Source organism: Leucopleurus acutus, assembly GCF_964270905.1.
Source record: "Leucopleurus acutus genome assembly, chromosome: 2".
Classification (NCBI taxonomy): domain Eukaryota; kingdom Metazoa; phylum Chordata; class Mammalia; order Artiodactyla; family Delphinidae; genus Leucopleurus; species Leucopleurus acutus.
Window position 1 is genome coordinate 68,760,430 of NC_139143.1, and position 19,353 is coordinate 68,779,782.

The 19,353-nt window shown below is 38.5% G+C and overlaps 1 protein-coding gene across 3 annotated transcripts in view; it reads right to left on the reverse strand.

Annotated features, from left to right (window-relative positions):
* The window catches only part of TIPRL (TOR signaling pathway regulator), a 35,912-nt gene extending 19,012 nt beyond the window's left edge, over window positions 1-16,900 (reverse strand). The window contains exons 1-4 of one of the 3 annotated variants that reach the window (XM_082834052.1): window positions 16,620-16,900; window positions 10,627-10,806; window positions 9,847-9,946; window positions 2,523-2,654 (exon numbers count right to left, since the gene is read on the reverse strand). In XM_082834052.1, coding sequence (XP_082690178.1) covers window positions 2,523-2,654; window positions 9,847-9,946; window positions 10,627-10,806; window positions 16,620-16,723 — 516 coding nt within the window. In that variant the 5' untranslated portion in view covers window positions 16,724-16,900. Of the gene's footprint in view, window positions 1-2,522; window positions 2,655-9,846; window positions 9,947-10,626; window positions 10,807-16,352; window positions 16,426-16,619 lie in introns of those variants that run through there. The other 2 variants (XM_082834053.1, XM_082834054.1) reach the window with 2 other exon arrangements.
* Between the last annotated feature and the right edge of the window lie 2,453 nt (window positions 16,901-19,353).

Consider the following 19,353-nt stretch of genomic DNA (forward strand, 5'->3'; position numbering starts at 1 on the left):
ACACATTCCTCTGTCAACCTCATGTTCTCTCTTAGCTATATCTATTTCCCCTCCTATATCAGTAAGCTTTAGGAAAGTTTGGTCTTTATCTACACTTTGTCTCCACCTCCACATCTTTTATTTACCCCCTAAGTATGTAACTTACCTTGATCTTGCCACAGTGAAGAACAATATCCTAATTGCTAAAACCAATAAACAAATGTTTTAGTCTAGCAGACACCATCCCATTCTAAGCTTATTAAGATCTCTTTTCAGCGTACTGACCTCCATGCCAACCTTGAGAAGTTCTACTCCCTTCGATTCCCAAGCACCACATTCCTGGTTCCTCACCTACATCCATATTTACCAGCCTAATCTTTGCTTCTATAGGAAAGAACTTCATTTGTCCATACCCTATTGCCTCTAAGCCAGAAATTATGGCATTTATTTTATTTACAGCAATATCTGTTACATTCTGAGAAAGAAACCAACCCAGAAAGGAAGTTCACTATTCTAATGAAATCCTTCCAGGCATTCTTAAAATGGAACCCTATCACATACTTTTTAAGAGTTACACTAGGTAAGAAGAAAGCATTTTAAGATGATGTTACGCTTCAGCTTGAGACTTAATATTTACTCTGATACACACATAATACATTTATGCCCATACCCTCTCCAACTCCTTCAGCTGCAAAAAACAAGTGCTCCCTACATACCTACCCACTTGTATACACTGTAGACTATCTACCCACTCGGATACAAATGCACATCCAGATATGCAAACTCATAATGAACATTCAACATAGTCAATTCCATAGGTAGGCAGACAAGTGGAAAGGTACAAGACTGGATGAGCTGGAGAATGAACAAATCTAAATGACAAGAGATAAACTGGGAGAAAACTATAGGTGAACAAGGAACAATCATCTAATGCTAGAATAATGATATATGTTAGATGGTACAAAGAAAACTTTGTCACTAATTAGTGTCACAACCTTAGATAAACTAACTTTTTGGGCCTCATCTACAGAGGCTAGACTAAATGATTCTCTAAAAATTCATTACAATTCCAAAATCCTATGATTCTACAGAAAAACTCAGCTTAAAACACACTTATTGCTGCTTTTGACTTATTGTTTTCATTCTTTATTATTATTTAAATCACAGTATCCATAATCGTGCTCCAAGAACAATGTTTGACACTGGGGTCCTTGTCTTTGGCAGTCGTTATGATAAGTGCTATAATAGAGGGGTTAAAAAAAAAAACTAAAAAGGGCTTCCCTGGTGGCGCAGTGGTCCAGAGTCCGCCTGCCGATGCAGGGGACACAGGTTCGTGCCCCGGTCCGGGAAGATCCCACATGCCGCGGAGCGGCTGGGCCCGTGAGCCATGGCCGCTGAGCCTGCGCATCCGGAGCCTGTGCTCCACAACGAGGGAGGCCATAACAGTGAGAGGCCCGCGTACAGAAAAAAAAAAAAAAAAAAGTACCATATAGGAGTATGGTAAAGGGATATTTGACTCTGCCTAGGGGAGCTGTGGAAGGCCTTACAGAGGAGGTGATATTTTAGCTGGATCTTAAGGATAAGGCATTTAATAAAAAGTTTCAGTTGAAGTTTCTCTGGAAAGTGTTAGAAACCCAATTATAACCTAATAGTAAACAAATAGGGGGTCTATTTATTATTCTTTTTTAGCATGTTCCACCAATAACACTGTTAATGGAAGTAGTCTGTCCTCCACTGGTAGAAAAGAATACAAAAAAAAAAAAGAAGGAATTAACACTTGTCATTTCTGTTTTCCACTTCCATGCTGGAGACTAAAGTGTATTTTAACAGGGCACTGAAATTCTGAGACATGGGTGACTTTTTAAAATGACATCCAGGGGCTTCCCTGGTGGCTAGGAATGCATCTGCCAATGCAGGGGACACGGGTTCGAGCCCTGGCCCAACAAGATCCCACCTGCCACGGAGCTACTAAGCCCGTGCACCACAACTACTGAAGCCCGCGCGCCTAGAGCCCGTTCTCCGCAACAAGAGAAGCCACCGCAATGAGAAGCCCACGCACCGCAACAAAGAGTAGCCCCTGCTCAACGCAACTACAGAAAGCCTGCGTTCAGCAACAAAGATCCAAGGCAGCCAAAGATAAAAAAATAAAATAAAATAATTTAAAAAATAAATAAATAAAATAAAATGATACCCACTGTGCTGTCTGCAGATCCTTTCAATTATCATTTTTAATTCAGAAATGTGAAAATTGAGTCACAGTTTTCATTTAAATTAAATAATAAACAAACAGCAAAGTAGCCAGACAGGTCTACAAAAAAATGATTTGCTAAAGTCTTAACAATATACAAAATATACAGAATACAATATATAAAATATGTAAGATTTCGTGAATTTTATGATGGATATTAACAAGATGTATTCTAGACCCAAGTGAAACTTTGCATGACATCACGTTAAGATGGTATGATTTCAAGTTAGTCTTGTATTTCTGACCAATGGTAAAAATGGAAGAAGTTAATTTTAAACACATTCACAATACTCACAATTTTCACACTCAGGCTTGAAACTCCATGATCATGAAGTTCATCCTCAAACAGGAGAACTTCTTCAAAAAACTTAATCTGTTCCCTGGCTTTCAATTTCTCTGTATCTATATGATCTGTTGTAGGTACAACCTAAAAGAAAAAATATAAGAAGGGGCACATAAAAAAAAAAAATTTAGACAGCTTTCCTACCAGTATTTTCTGCATAGCCAGAACACCCGGTTCTAAATTTGGGTGTTATCAGTAGATACGAAAAACGAGATATATGCCTTGTCCCTGAAAAACCTAAGATGTCTGATATTATAGCTTCACAACACAAAGAGTCAAAATTCATCGTCTTTCATATGAAAATCATTAAACAGAACACATTAAAATCAAGTGCTCTATTGTGACTATGAGAAAATTAACCATCTGAAAATTAGTCAATGTGATGAACTACTACTATCATAGAAGTTCAAAGCAGTTTTGTGCCATAAAAGTCTACTTTTACGACATTTATTTGGAACTTAAAAAAATTTTTTCCCATTAGAATGATGGTATATATTTTAGATCCCCAAATCTACAAACAAAGGTGTTTTAAATTCTGAGGTAAATAAGAACTTTCAGAGAAATTCTAAGGGAAACTCGTAGCATTCCAAAGGGCTGTAGAGGATACCAGCTATTTTTTCCAAAGTATTATTTTGTAGCCCCCGGACACAAACATACATAACCCAACAAAAGCACCAACAATCTCAAGGCAGGTCACGTCAGTAGCTCACTAAATCCAAGTGTCTCCTGATAGTAACACGAAAGTATGATTTGTGATACCATTCTTTACTACATTCAATTTCACTACAAAATGTTCAGCTTTTCAATTCTTTGACATAGTTGTAACATAAATAAACACAACAATGCTTGTCAAACCATAAGAATTCAGTAAATGGTAGCTATTATTTTACTTTACTTAGCAGCTATGACTAGGTCATTTGTTTGACTCATGCATAGAATTAAGAAATGAAGAGTAGTTTCAGAAAACTGGACAAGAATTAGAAAAATATGATACGGATGTCCAAGAGATTACATAGATTTTGTGGGAAAATGATCTTAGGGAGTATTAAGTGATGCAGAAGGGGAAAAGGTTGCTATGAAAGAAACTAGCAGTTTGTATGTGATTCCCAAGAGGTGAAAAAAATGTCCATAGTTCTTCCATGTTTACCTACAGATAACATTTTAGCCCTCTGCAATTTTATTCCAACATGAGACCACACGTGAAGGTGAAATTCGGAGTGGGGAAGGAACGTGAGGGATAGGGATAGGGCAGCATATATAATCAGTCCCTTGCGTCACTTGCATGTTTGTGATCTATTTAAGACCAACCCTGGTGCCTCTAGGATTCCCTAAGAGCATAAAACTTTAGTTACTATTAAATAAACACAACTTCTAAATTCCTTACTTTTTAATTAGTTTTAGTTCAAAGGAACACATTTGAAAATCCTCCTTATAGATATATCTGACTTCCAAAAAATTAATCATTACATGAATTTTCTCATTAGTAAATGGCTACTTCACTAATATTTCATATATGCCTTCAGTAAGGGATTGGTGAACATGAATCCATCAGTTTTGCCAGTTACTTGTTCTTATAAAATGTTTGAAAGAGAAAGACAAAAAATAATTAGACAACACATGGATTAGGGAAATTCAATATATTTATCCATATACTATCTTCTTCATTCATAAGGACAAATATATTTAAAACTTCGTATTTCTCTGCCTTTTCTCTTCCTCAACTCCACTTATCTCCTCCCTGAACTCAAGCATCTGAAAAGAAAAGGTAAAACAGCTACACTTAAGACATATGGAACATTTTTGGCTTCTGGTATTGTCAAAATAAGTAACCTGGACAAACCATCTTGCTGAAGACAATTTAAAAAGCTGGATGAAAAAACAAAAACTTCTTAAAAGCATTATACGGTCAAGGCACTAAAGAATGACTGGACTGATATCTGGAAGAGGACTGGAGCCCAGAAAAGTGATACTGAGCCTACGGTTTTCCAGCTTTGGCCTTGAGGCATCAGCAATGACTGGACAGAGGAGAGGCTGAGCTCTGCTGGCGCCATAATTGCTCAGTATTCACTAAGGGCAGAGGCCTTGGAGAATTCCTTGCCCTGCTCCCAATTTTGGGATAACATCTCAAAGTGCTATGCTGGCTGCAGAGCTTCTTATATTACACGCCCAGTAAACCTCAAACTCTGGCCCCATACCAGAGGTTAGCAAACTAAGACTTCCAGGCCGATGTGGGCTGCCACCTGTTTTTGTATGAACTGCAAGCTGAGAATCCTTTTTACATTTTTGAAATGACTGGGGGAAATTTTTTCTTAAGAATATTTCATGTCACATAAAAATTATATGAAATTCAAATTTCCATGTCCATAAATAAAATTTTACTGAGAAACAGCTATACCCATTCATTTGCATATTGTCTATGTCTGCTTTCGACTACAGCAGCACAGCTGAGTAACTGCAATATAAACTCTGTGGTCCTCAAAGCCTGCAATACTTACTATCTGGTCCTTTACAGAAACCGTTTGCAAACCTATGCCCTTGACTATGAATGCCGTCAGCTGCCCACCAGAAATAAACAAAAATATTCTGTGGAGGAAAAACAGGATTCAAAGAAAAATAAGAAAGCATATTAGGAGTCTAGACACCATAAATCGGAACCTACAGAAATAACAAGACAATAAAAGACACTGGGGACTCTAGATGTTGAAAATATGAGGCCCAAACTGTAAAACAACAATGCACACTAGTTTCAAGGAAATAAAAGCTAAGGTTGAAAATTTCAAAAGATACTAAGAAATATTTTTTTAAAAGAACTATGATCGGGAAGGGTCCTGCTTGGGGGTGCTCACAATGTTCTATTTCTTTTCCTGGGTGGTTGCATTTTACAATTCATTAAACTCTACCTTCATGTTTTATGGACTTTTCTAAGTTATTCCACAATCTTTAAAAAGCTTAAAAAACATACGGAGCACTACAAATATTCTTGATACATTACAAGAAAAATAAGTCCTGGTCACATCTTTCAAGTGGAACCTCCCTCACATCAGATGGAGGCTTATAATAAGGAAATTACTTGACATAAATATTTTAAAATTTATCATATAGTTAATTAACAGCAAATGCTAAGAACCCTATGTTAAATTCCCTTTTTAAAAACTGCTGAAAGTAGTGTGTGTGTGTGTGTGTGTGTGTGTGTGTGTGTGTGTGTGTGTGTACATCCCATTAGGAACATACAGTGAAACTCCTATGTTTTACAATGATTTTTCTTTTTTTAAAAAATGGAGACATAACTCCCATACTATACAATTTACCCTTTTAAAGTGTACAATTCAGTGGTTTTTAGTATATTCACAAGACTGTGCAGTCACCACTATTATCTAATCCAGAACATATCATCACCCCAAAAAGAAACTGCCATACCCATTAGCAGTCACTCTCCATTCCTCACGTCCCCCAGCCCCTGGAAGCCAATACTCTAATTTCTGTTTCTATAGATTTGTTTGTTCAGCAAATCATTCTGGAATCATATACATGTACCCTTGTGTCTGGCTTCTTTCACTTAGCATATTGTTTCCAAGGTTGTAGCATGTATCAGTGTTTCCTTTCCCTTTTCAGGACTAAATAATATTCCACTGTCTAGATATACCAGTTCTGTTTATCCACTGGTGAACATCTGGGTGGTTTTCACATTTTAGCTATTATGAGTAATGCAGCTATGCATATTCATGTACAGGTTTTTATGTGGATATATAGTTTTCAATTCTCTTGAGTGTACACTTAGGAGTGGAATTGCTGGGTTACATGGCAATCATGTTTAACTTTTTTTCTAATTGCTGGCCAAAAAAAAAAAAAAGGCATAACAAGAAATCCACCATCTTAACCATATTTAAGTGTACAGTTCAGTAGTGTAAATTATATTCACATTGTTGTAAGATGGATCTCTAAAACTTTTTCATCTTGCAAAACTAAAACAGTATCAGAATTGTTAACCCATACCTCTGAGGAAAACAACTATCAACAAGCATACAGTACTCATATGCAGTTCTTTTTGCCTTTTGTCTTATAAACTCCATTCATTTCCAATGTTTATGTCAGCACATTCCTGCCCTAAAGTTACTTTTAAAAGCTCAAGATATTAAAGATTATATACAAATGGCCAACAAGCATAGTGATGTTCAACATCACTAGCCATTAGGGAAATGCAAATCAAAACCTCTCATATACTGCTGGTGGGAATGTAAAATGGTACAGCCGCTACGGAAAATAGTACAGGGGTTCCTCCAAAAATTAAAAAAAAAATTACCATATGATCCAGCAATTCCACTTCTGGGTATATACCCCCCAAAAAAATGAAAGCAGAATTTTGAAGAGATATTTGCATACCTATGTTCACAGCAGCACTATTCACAATAGCCAAGAGGTAGAAGCAACCCAAATGCTCACTGACAAATGAATGGAAAAACAAAATGTGGTATATACATACAATGGAATATTACTCAGCCCTAAAAAGGATGGGAAGTCTGACACATGCCACAACATGGATAAACCCTGAGGACATTATGCTAAGTGATATAAGCCAGTCACAAAAAGACAAATAATGTATGATTCCACTTATATGAGGCACCTAGAATAGTCAAATTCACAGAAACAGAAAGTAGAAAGGTGACTGCCAGGTGCTGGGAGAAGGAAGAAATGGGGAGTTGCTGTTCAATAAGTATATAGTTTCAGTTTTTCAAGATGAAGAAGTTCTGGAGATTAGTTGCACAACAACATGAATATACTTAACAGTATTTAATACACTTAGAAATAACTACGATAGTAGATTTTATGTTACATATTTTTTTACCACAATGAAAAGAAAAGGAAAAAAGAAAGCTCAAGATACTGAATCACACTAAGTTGGGCAAATGTTCCAATGTGCTTAAAAAAAAAAAGCTTTTTAAAATGCATGAACACTAAGCATGTTTTATTCCTAAAAAGCAGTATCAATAGAAGAGGCAGTCTTCTACTTATATTTTCCTGCATATTCAATTTATTTATTTAATAAGAAAACAGCCAAACGTTGATAGGTTACTATAGGCCAGGTACATATTAGGCATTTGACCTGTCTTCTCATAACATTCTCATACCACAATCTGAGAGAAGTGCCTATGGTAGCCCAGACAACAAATGACAAGGCTGGATATGATTCCAGGCAGGTCAGTACAACTCTGTGACTGGCTCTCTCCTCTTACACCATGCTACAACTCAGAGTAATAGGTTTAACAACCTAAAGAGTGAGAAATCATTAAACACACACACACACACACACACACACACACACACACACACACACAAAACAGGCCCCAGCAACTAAAAACCAACAATTTAAGGGCAAAGGAAAGGCTTCATTCTAATGCCTCATTCTCTGATATTCTTACTGTACACATAAAATACCTTCTCCCACACAGGCAAACACTTCCTATACATACCAGGGCTTCTGAATAGTGTTTTAAGGAAGAGCTGAAGGATTAAATAATTTAAAATCTCAAATAATATTACAGGTCAAAAAATCCTTAGGTATTAAAACAAAGTTAAAAGTACAAAATGTTCCTATGAAAGTGATCTTCCACATATAACAAATGTGCTTAACAAGAAGCTCTAACATCGGTGTTATGTTACTAAGAGACACATACTTTAAGATCTTGAACCCATTTCTTCGTCTACAAAATATCCTACAAAATATAGGATAAAAATGCCTATCCTACAAGACTATTTTGAGAATTAAGCAACAAAGTCCTAACAATTTTACCTGGAAAATAGTCACTCTATTTTTTAAGGCAATAAAGGAACACATTCATCAACTCTGTCTAGACCATAAAGCAAGGGTAAATACTATTTAGACAATATAGCTACTTTTACTCTTGATATTTCAATAATATTAACCTAGTTGCCTTGACATTTGAGATATGATGTTATCATAATAATAGCAGCTGCCATTTATTAACATCTTATTGTGTTAACAGACACTGTGCCATAAACACTTAATACATGTTATCTTATTTACTACCTCACAACTGATATTATCCCTAGTTTACCAAAGTGAGAACTAAGGCTTAGCAAAGATTAAATTGCTTTTCCAAGCTGTTAAGTGATGGTGCTGGGATTTGAACTCAGGTTTGCCAAAGCCTGAGCTCCTTACCACTAGTGAGTGTTTGATCACATTGACATTTGTCAGCAACACCTTAGAACAAATTACATGACAGGCTGACGTGCCAATAAAGGGTACTGAGCACATGTCTTTCACCTCCTACTACTCTCTCACTCCCTGTCTCTACTGCCGTGGATCTTGCTCCTTGATCACAGCTAATGCTACTTCATAGCCTCCAGGAGGCTTTTGTAAGTCAGCCCACAAAGTAAGTCATCATCATTATTGCATTGGGTTAAAACAAGCTCTCGTTTCCTCACTCCTTGAAATGAAATATCAAAAGGCCTACACACTTTGCAAAGTTTTTCAATCAGGAGTGAAAAGAGAGAATATTAATCTATGAAGTATTAATGGACTAGAAAAACCTTCCTCCCCCATTAGACTGTAATGGAAGGATTTTTTTGTCTGTTCCCTGCAGTATCCATGGCTCTATGTAGCTAAGCTCCCAATATGAGGCCTACCAATTCCACCGTCCTGGTGTCATTTACCACGAAGTGAATCTCTTCCTAAGCAGGGCTTACACAGATGCAACTTAACATTAATATAGAGATTTAGAATTCATTGGGAATTTTCCCTTAGATTTATCTTATATCTGCTGTGAGGTAGATATTTCTGTTTATCCAATTTACTGATAAAACAAAACCAGTCAGATTAAATAACTTGCCTGAAGTCACACCAGGTTCACACATAGTGTAGGCAAAACAATAATCCAAGCTGTCTGACCAAAATTTCTATCTGCCCACATATCTGTTCATCTGTAAAACTGTAAGCTACTAGCTGGCAGGTTCTGTCTAAATCACCTAATACATCACACCAAAACAGACACGTTTTAATGCTTCTTGATAGCGATAATGATTACATTAAGGCAGTCTGCCATTGCTACCAACCACATTTTTAGCAAAAATTGTTCCCCTATGGCTTTCTTTTATTTTGTGCTGATAATCAACAAGCAAAATCCCTTTACATTAGGTTCTGAAGCCTCGCACAATAGAAAGTAAAGTAGCAGCATAAAATAACTCATTACTAGAAAGTTCTAACACTGAAACTGTCCAAGGCAATCAATGACTCATAAAAGCAAAAAATAAGATTTACCTTTAGCTTAAGTGATTCTCCAAGTAACGTTCCCTTATAATCTGTTGTATAGGTCCAGTCATACGGCTTAATAACCTCCTTAGAGTGCTCACCCTCCGTCCTCAAACACCAAAATGAGAAGGGTCAGTCAGTGATGTAGAATATAGATCATCTGTCTTCATTTATCACACCCAATTACATTCTACAGATAATATAAAATATCCTACTAAATACATATGCTTGTCATAATTCACTAACACAAGATCTTAGTTTTTCTGCACATTTATTGTTATTTAACTTGTCATGTACTGATAATGTAGTCTCTCCAATTAATCTGTACACCGCCTGAGGACATGGTTTAAAGGCTTATACTTTTTTCAAAGAACCTAGTACATAATAGACACAAAGTAAATAACTGCTGATTTGATTATGAAAGAAAATACATTTTTCTTAATTTCAGTGCTCCTCAAATTTTCAACGCAAATCATAAGTAAACACTGTTCTTCAAAAATAGGAACATTAAAGTACAGAGTGTAATGCCTCTGCACTAAAGAACACTGAAAGCTCAAAAAAGTAAACCCTACATAGCTCAGCTCAATTGTAATTCAATTTAATTCAAGAAGTGTTCAAGAGCAGGGTAATTAACCTCCATTTTATGGATGAGAAAAATGAATTCTAGAATGATTCAACTATCAGATTTAATAATAGTACTAGCCATTCTAATAAAATACACATATCACAACTGAATATTTTTTCAACTCTTTTCTGTTTTGTTTAACCCATAACTACCCAGATTCTCACCTGCTTTCCTGCCACTCTTCAGCGCAGGCTACTTTAAGCATTCCTTGGTAGTTGTTCACACATCTTAATGCATCTGTAGCATTGAACTCAATCCCAAAGCCAGAGCCATGCTGGATTCTTAAAACGTTGTCTCCAAACATCATTTCAGGGAGGGATGGCATATGCAATTCATCAGCTAACCTATGTATAACCAAAAGTCAGCAGGATTATTTTATATCACTGTTGGCACTTTTGCTTCCTTCTGATCCCCACAGAATACCTTCTACTCCTAAATGAGTTAAATAATACATGATTTAATAAAATGATATATTTGTAAAGTCTATAAGTGGTTTCATCATCCATTCTCTGTGTATATCTTTTTGGCACTGTATTAGGTAGTGGGCTAAATTAGATAATAAATATACAAATAAATACACAATATAATGTCAGCTAGTAACAAGTGATATACAAAAATTAAAGCAAGGTGATGGGGGAGGCACTGTTTTAGGTAGGATGATCAGAGATCATATCTGAGACACTTGAATTTGCGCCTCAAAACTACCCTGTGGGGCTTCCCTGGTGGCGCAGTGGTTGAGAGTCCGCCTGCCGATGCAGGGGATGTGGGTTCGTGTCCCGGTCCGCGAGGATCCCACATGCCGCGGAGCGGCTGCGCCCGTGAGCCACGGCCGCTGAGCCTGCGTGTCCGGAGCCTGTAGCTCCGCAACGGGAGAGGCCACAACAGTGACAGCCCCGCGTACCGCAAAAAAACGAAACAAAACAAACAAAAAAAAAACTACCCTGTGAGCTAAGAAAGGCTCAGAGAGTTTAAGCAGCTAACTCAAATCACAGAGCCAGTTAAGTGGTAACACCAGGCCTATTTCCATTATATTAGACTGATTTTAAAGACCTGGACCTCATCTAGCTAGCCTCATTACATAAGAAAGTTATATTAGACATATTATAAGACCAGGATCACAAATTATTAACCCACAGATGTGTTTTGATTAGCCTACACAATATATTTTTTAATATTTGAAATAACTGGCAAAATTATTGAGGTGCCAATAAAAATTGAGAGATTTTTGAGAAATTTGGACTTCTAGTTTCTCTTAAAAAAAAAAAAACACTTGGCAACATTGGACCTGTATTTCCACGTGACACCAACTGGCTGGAGCTGAGTGGAGGTTGCCCCCTTCAAGTGGGGCATAGGCTCTCTGGTTCACCAGTCTCCTTGGCCCTTTAAAAGCTGAGTCTGTGACCCCTGTTAGAAAGACTTTTAAGTGGCTACTCGTTACTTCTGAAAAAAGTAGGTCAATGTATAGGTTACCATGCCTTATGACCCCAACCCCTGAGTTACAACCAAGACTGTCAATTTAGGGATGAAAGTTTTGCTTCTCAACCAAAGGCAATTATCTATGGGCTGGCAGGAACCCCTGAATTTTAGCCTGAGAACTCTGCCCGAAACACTCATGCTGAATTGAATAACGGCCAATTAAACTTACTCTGATCCCTCTTTTTATAAGTCTGAATGACAGTTAAATGAAGCACAGACTAAGAGACATGGCATGACACAGAACCATGAGGTAGAGAAGAGGGGAGAGTGAAATTTTTAAGTAATAGCAAGAGAAGCAGATAGAGCAAAGTAGAGACTGAGAAATAAGGGTGACAAGAAGATTAGAGACATCTATAGTTGGGGCCACAAGAACTGCTGTTTATTTTCTGAGCTAATTCCTGTGTTTAGTTATTTCCTTGTGTATTATTAAATTCTCATCACTTGAGGCAACACGGGGGTGGGCAGTGGACGGGAGTCTCCGTTCCTTACAACCTGAAAGCACAACTAACACAGAGGTTCCATGGAAGTGATTTTCTGGTTATATTATGTACCAATTTTTTTCTGTTAATACTGATTTTGGAAAATTTTCAAAATGTATTGTACACTTCTCTTTGTTTTTAAACAAAACATATAAAATGTTACTTTACCTTTTCTTGCTGACCAGAGATCATCATATTTAACAATCTTGTAAGAGAATGTCCTCAAGTTCAATTGAGTGTGTATACCTCTAGCTACTCTAGAATGTAGGTATCTGCCCCTGAAGCAACCTCATCCCTTTTTATTTGGTTTCTTATCTATCAAAGGATGGAAAATCAAACAATCATACTCCTTAAAATTGCATAATGAATAAAAAGAGAACATGAAAAATGCTAACATTTCATTTATTAGGGCAAAGTGACTATATGGAACTCTTTTCCTTCCTTACATTTCCAATATGGTTACAATTATAAAGTATGCAATAGAGTCAAAAGTGTAAATATGCTCTGAATGAAGTTCTAACGGATCCTGAACAAAGCACAGAATTTTAGTGCAAGTGTTATATGATAGCTACTTTAGCAGAACCAAAGGCTTTTTCTTTTTTCTTTTTTAAGACTTCTGGATTTTTGAACAGCTACATAGTTATACTTGTTAGGTAAAGTAAAATAATGCTACATTAAAGAATATATTCTGACATAAAACTAACAAAGGATCTATGCATATCCCAAGACCACAATTACTCTCTTTCCAACTGCTTTAAATCTATTTCCAATCAGACACACCAATCAAGTCTTGTATATATATTAAAAACAAACAAGCAAAAAACCTTGCATAAACAAATTAAAATACTTAAGCCTTAAATGGAAAAAATATTGATTCTTATTATAAACATCTACTTCATTCCTGGATCATCAAAGCCCCACCACTTTCAAGAATAAAGACGGGTTCTAATTCCACAATGACTGCCCAGGAGAGGACTTAATGCACCACAGTCCCATGTTTCCATAAGCTTCCTATCTCTGGTGAACTTTTTGTTCTTACACAACAATTATATTAATTTTGGCTATGAAGAAAAGATAGCAATTAAAGATCCTGTTTCTTGTAGGAAAACACCTTCGCCAGTAAAATTCTCTACTGGTTGCAAGCTTTAAAAAAAAGCGAAAGCACCCACTGAGGGAAACAAGCACTTGCTCACTTGATTTTCAGAACTGTATCAATTTACATTCCACCCTGGGGCAAAAATTAAGAAAAAAGTACCAAGAACTTAATGAAATTTATATTCTTTGACCCAAAATATCAGCTTTGGGAAATCTGTAATATAGAAATAATCCCCAATGTAGGAAAAAAAAATTATACACATTAATACTCATAATCATCTTATTTTTAATAGAAAATACTCTAATTATAAAGAAATAAATGGTTATGTAAACTATAGTATATCTATATGATGAAATATTATGGAATCATTAAAAATACTTAAAGGGAGAATATAATGGAGAAAAATGCTTATGATACAATAGTAAAGGAAAAAACAGGCACACTGTATGTTTATTTTATCTCTGTGTTTATGTATATGTGCACATATCAGTGATCTAACCTTTTAAGTTGTCCATCTTTAGTATGATATCTAAAACATTAATTTTTCATCATAAATTTAAGTGAAATTTATTCTTTTGCTATTAGGAAATAGAAAATATTAAATACTAGAGAGATCAACACTCCCATGCAAATGTCCATAGACATATGAATGGATAGAGAAAACGTGGTTTAAAAAAAAGAAACAAAAAAATAAGAAAAGAAAATGTGTTTTACACATACAATGGAATACTATGCAGCCTTTAAAAAGAAGGAAAATCTGCAATTTGTGACAACATGGATGACACCTGAGGACATTATGCTAAGTAAAATAAACCAGTCAAGTAGTAAAGTTTTAACGACTTTACTGGATAATGCATACCAAACATGAACTAATATAAGATGTGATTCTCTGGATTTTTCCCAACGTATCTGGAAAAATCTGGTAGTCCTATGAAATATTCCAGTCATATATGTAAAAGAATCACTGCCACTAACTTACACTTCTTCAGATGTCCTAAATTCCAAGTATCTTAAACACAGGCCAAACACAGAGTATCTTAACCCCATTTCTAATGTCAAGCTTCACCATTAACAAATAGGTAGGACCATTTATAAGGCAAGGAAGACAGGAAGCCTCTATGGGATTAAGATGCCTTAATTCACTAAAGGAAGTTTCGTTAATCCAAAATTTCCCCTAATTCATTTATATAGCACCCAAGAGGTTTCTATACCCTAGGGCAAGGCATCACAGAAAAATTTAGGATGGGAGCAGATAAACCTTTCTTTTGTGAAGGAAAAAGGACTAAGTATACTCAGGCAGAGCTGTTTTAGAAATAATAAACAAGGAGATTAAAGATCTGGAATTTGATTCCCTTAGAACTCTCCATGCATCCAGCACCTCTTAGGGAGTCTGTAAGTAAATTATATGGGTAACCGCAATTTGAAGCTGACTGCTTTATATACCACAATTATATATATGGTGCAATACGTAACAGAGAAAGTTATATGGAGAGGAAAACTCCGAGAGTAACTCAGTCTGTGGTGGGATGAAGGGAATTTTTTCCCTTTCTTTTCTGTATTTTCTCAATTTTTCTTAGTGACTCTGCAAGAATGTTACTTTTTTTTTTTTTTTTCAATTAGGAAGCTAAACATCCTTTCATGACTCTCTTCTCTTCCCTGGTCACTCCCCTCTGCCTAAATCTTAAAATGTCAGTGCTCCCTAGGGTTCCATCTCATGACCTTTTCCTTTTCTTCTGGATAACTTCTAGATGATCTTAATTCAGTCCCAAGGCTCCAGGTATCAACTATAAGCTGATGATTCCCAAACGTAAATCCATGGACAAGTCATCTTTTTTAAGCTCCAAAATAAACGCCTAAGACACCTCCACTTTATAACCCACACACAACACATATTTCAACAAAACTAAACTCATCCTCTATCCAACACCTGCCCCCAATCTGCTCCTCCTCCTGGGTTTCTCACCTTGTCCAATGGCAATGAAATCTTGCCAAGGGTATAGATTCCTCCTTCTTCCTTCCTCCTCCTATCAAGTGGCCATCAAATTCAGGCACTTAATCTTCTAAAACCTCTCCTCTCACTCCTTCTAACCGGTTTCCTTACCCAGTCCTGCAGCCCACCAATCTATCCTCCACATCACCTCCAGAGAAATCTTTCAGAGTGTACATCTGATAATGTCGATCCTTTGTATAAAATGGCACCCGGTAGTAGTCAGATAAAATTCAAAACTCCTGAGCCTGGCATAAAAGTTCTATCAGTGGTATCTCCACTGCCCAGGGGCCTACCTGCCTCTGGCTTCTCACTACAGTACTCCCCCTCTGATACCTCACACTCCAATCACACAGAAACAGTCCTTCATGGCTCCCACTCTCTCTGACCCACCGACTTGCCACGTGCCCCCGGACCCCGCCCCACCCACCGACTTTGTCAAGATTCAGTTCAGGCATCACAAACGCATCACAGCTGTCACTCTCCCTGGCCTTCCGGCTTTACACAGGCCCCCAAGCCCCACCCCATCCCACCGACTTTATCAAGATTCAGTTCAGGCATCCCAATTTCCCGGATGCCTTGTTCCCTTAAACAATCTCAAATAACCCTGCATATACACCTATATCAATTCACACTGTATTATAATTGTCTGTCTCTCTCACAAGACTGTAAATTCCTCGAGGCAGACGCTGTCTTTCATCTTCTGTATCTCACGTGCCTGGCACGGCACCTGACATGCTAAAAACCAAGCATATATATCATCCCCGTTATCAACCCCTAAGAAAACAGGTCATATCCACCCAGAAAGAAATAGTCTAAAGGTGGCGCAGGCTGCGGCAGGTAGAGACCTACGGGAGGGGAAAGTCCACCGCAACAATCATGCTCTGCTCAAATCCAGGCGGAGTGACAATTTCACGAAGGCAGCGCCTGGCGGCCCGAACCGAAGGACAGGAGGTGGAGACAGGAATATTTCCTGGTGTTGTCAATTCAAAGGTCCCGTCCGGAAGGACCCGAGCCTCCGCCCCCCAGAGAAGGGCTGGGGCTCCGCCGAGTTCGCCCGGCCTCCCGCCCAGGCCCAGCTCCCCAGCTCGCGCCCGAATCCCAGCCCCGGAGCCTCACTTCTCCACATCCGCTGACTTCATGATGTGGGTCTTGGACGCCGTCAGCTTCCAGGGCCCAAAGGAGAAGTCCTGGTGGCTACTCTGGAAGCCGTGGATCATCATGGCCGCAGCGGGGCCCGCGTGGGCCACACGGAACAGGCTGGAGCAGCGGCGGCAGCGGCGGCGGCGGCGGCGACCGACACCGGTCCCTCCGCCTCCCCCCGACCCAGCCCCCGCGGCTTCCGAGCCGTTACCATGCCCGGCCCCACCCCGCCCCCTGGCGGCCTACCCGGACGCAGGCCCTCCTTTCCGCCTTCTTCTCCGCCCCTCGGGTTTTGCTTCCGGGACCAGTTGCCAAGGTTGCGTGACCTACGTCTTACGTCACGACGCACCTGGAAAGGGGAAAAACTGCTGAGGGGCGAGGCTCTGGCAGCAGGGGGTGTGGTCAGGGACGCACCGCCCCCTGAACTCACTGGATGACGTCGTCTTGGGGCATTTCAAGGAAGGTCAGTGTTGGAAAAGGCGAATACAACGTAATGCTAGACGACTTTGCAAAGCAGGGAATTACCTCTCGTGTTGGCGAGTTGGTGTAGAGAGGAAATGCCCTACATTTTTCCGTTGAGGACAAAATTTTAAAGTCACTTAGAATTTAGGAGTTTCAGCATCAAGTGCTGCATGACAAGTGGACATCTAGCTACTATGGACTAAGACTCCTATCAAAAATTTCATCCTTCAAGGCTTCCCTGGTGGCGCAGTGGTTGAGAGTCCGCCTGCCGAGGCAGGGGACACGGGTTCGTGCCCCTGTCCGGGAAGATCCCACATGCCGCGGAGCGGCTGGGCCCGTGAGCCATGGCCACTGAGCCTGTGCGTTCGGAGCCTGTGCTCCGCAACAGGAGAGGCCACAACAGTGAGAGGCCCGCGTACCGCAAAAAAAAAAAAGATAGAGGCTTACTATCTCTAAATAGCCTGTGCCCTTTAATGATTAGAGCTTAGGTTGAGGTAAAACCTGCTTCCTTGTTACTTACATTATTTGAACTTGGTCTTGCCCTCTGGGGCATCATAGAACAGGCATATTCCCTCTTCTTCATGACTGTTCTTGTTCTTATTTTAAAACAACTTTTACACCTTTCCCTTGTCTTTTAATTCATCCATTTACTTATATATCTACCTATACATCCATTCACCTGTCTGCTTATTTAGTCAATGAATATTTACATTTCTAAGGTCTGAAGCACCGTACTTGGAGAAAAGCATTAAAATGAAAAATATGAATATGCTATGACATTCCCCAGCCTCAAGCAACTTTGTTCATCTGTGCCACATGCTAAGCATATTAGATACATAAGACATTGTCTATAATTTCAAGTATGAGATCAATTGCACTCAAGTATAAGTAACAAAGTAAATACAAACAATACCATGTGACATCTGGGCAATAAAATGGTATGTGTACATGGACATGGTACAGGAGGCAAGAGTAATTAACTCTCTCTGTATAGGTTAGGAATGATTCACAAAGAAGATGATGCCAGAGCAAGATTTTAAAGAGAAGATAAACGGTTTCACCAGGAGGAGACAGTCCACTTCATGGACAAGAAACAGCAGGTGCATAGGCATGGAAGCATAGAGCAGCACAGAATAAGTAAGGAGTAAGAAGTCGTTGAGAACAACTGGAACATAAACTTTTATGTATGTAGGAGGATGTAGGGAATGAGGTAGGTGTGGATCAAATCAGGAGGGAACTTAATGCTGTGCTAAAGAACTTGGGATTTCTTCCAATGGATGATTAGGGGTCATTGCCTAGATGAGCAATCTTGATGGCTTGAACTTGTATCTTCAAAGCCAGATACACACACATACACCAGGGTATGTACCAAATGCACTGGAATGGAGGAAGAAAATATTTATATTTATCTCATCTTTTTGAATTCTATTTCTGTGTATGTTTCATAATGTACATAATAAATCATATATTCACATGGCTTTTATTTATAAACAAATATTGGGATACATGCTCGGTTTTTTACAGATATTGATGGCAAGTGATCAAAAGACTTTGTGGACCATTGGTCTAATTGAAGGGAGTAGTAGAGGGGTTAGAGAGGACATATATGGGAGAGGAGTAGGGAACTGACTGAATGTAAGGGGAGAAATATCCAGTCTGTGGTCTGGAGATCACAAAGCCATAATCAGGGTATTGTTCAACTGGTCTGTGTATTCTGTAATGACGAGGAGGAACAGGGACCACCAAGAGAAAATACATGGCCATATGAAAAGAGAGAAGAAAACAGGATTCTCTGAAGAAGAGCCAGTGGAAAGGAAGTTTCAGATCTGTCTGAACTTCCTTTGTTCCCCCTCATGTGACAGTTCATATGGTGCACATTGGCAGTGAATGCTAATACCTGCATGTGGGGTCACTTCTGAATGAATGATCATGATTATTAAAGAGAATCAGTATTGTTCAAATTTGTGTACTGCATCAGTTATAAATTGATTTAACTGTCTCTTCTATCTCAGAATGATTTCTTTCCGCACTATAGAATGGCATGCAGAAAGACTGATCTTGAAATTGCTAATAATTTGGCCAAATTGCCCATCCTCAAGGCTACCCAGCTCCTCCTTCCTTCAAGGAGTTCAGGATCTGTGAACTGACTCAGATCTGAGAGTTAGGGGAGGGCTCTGGCTCCCATGGTGACACCATCCAAGTTGGGGTTCTTTTTGGTTTTATTTTTTAACTATACTCAGGGTTGTGT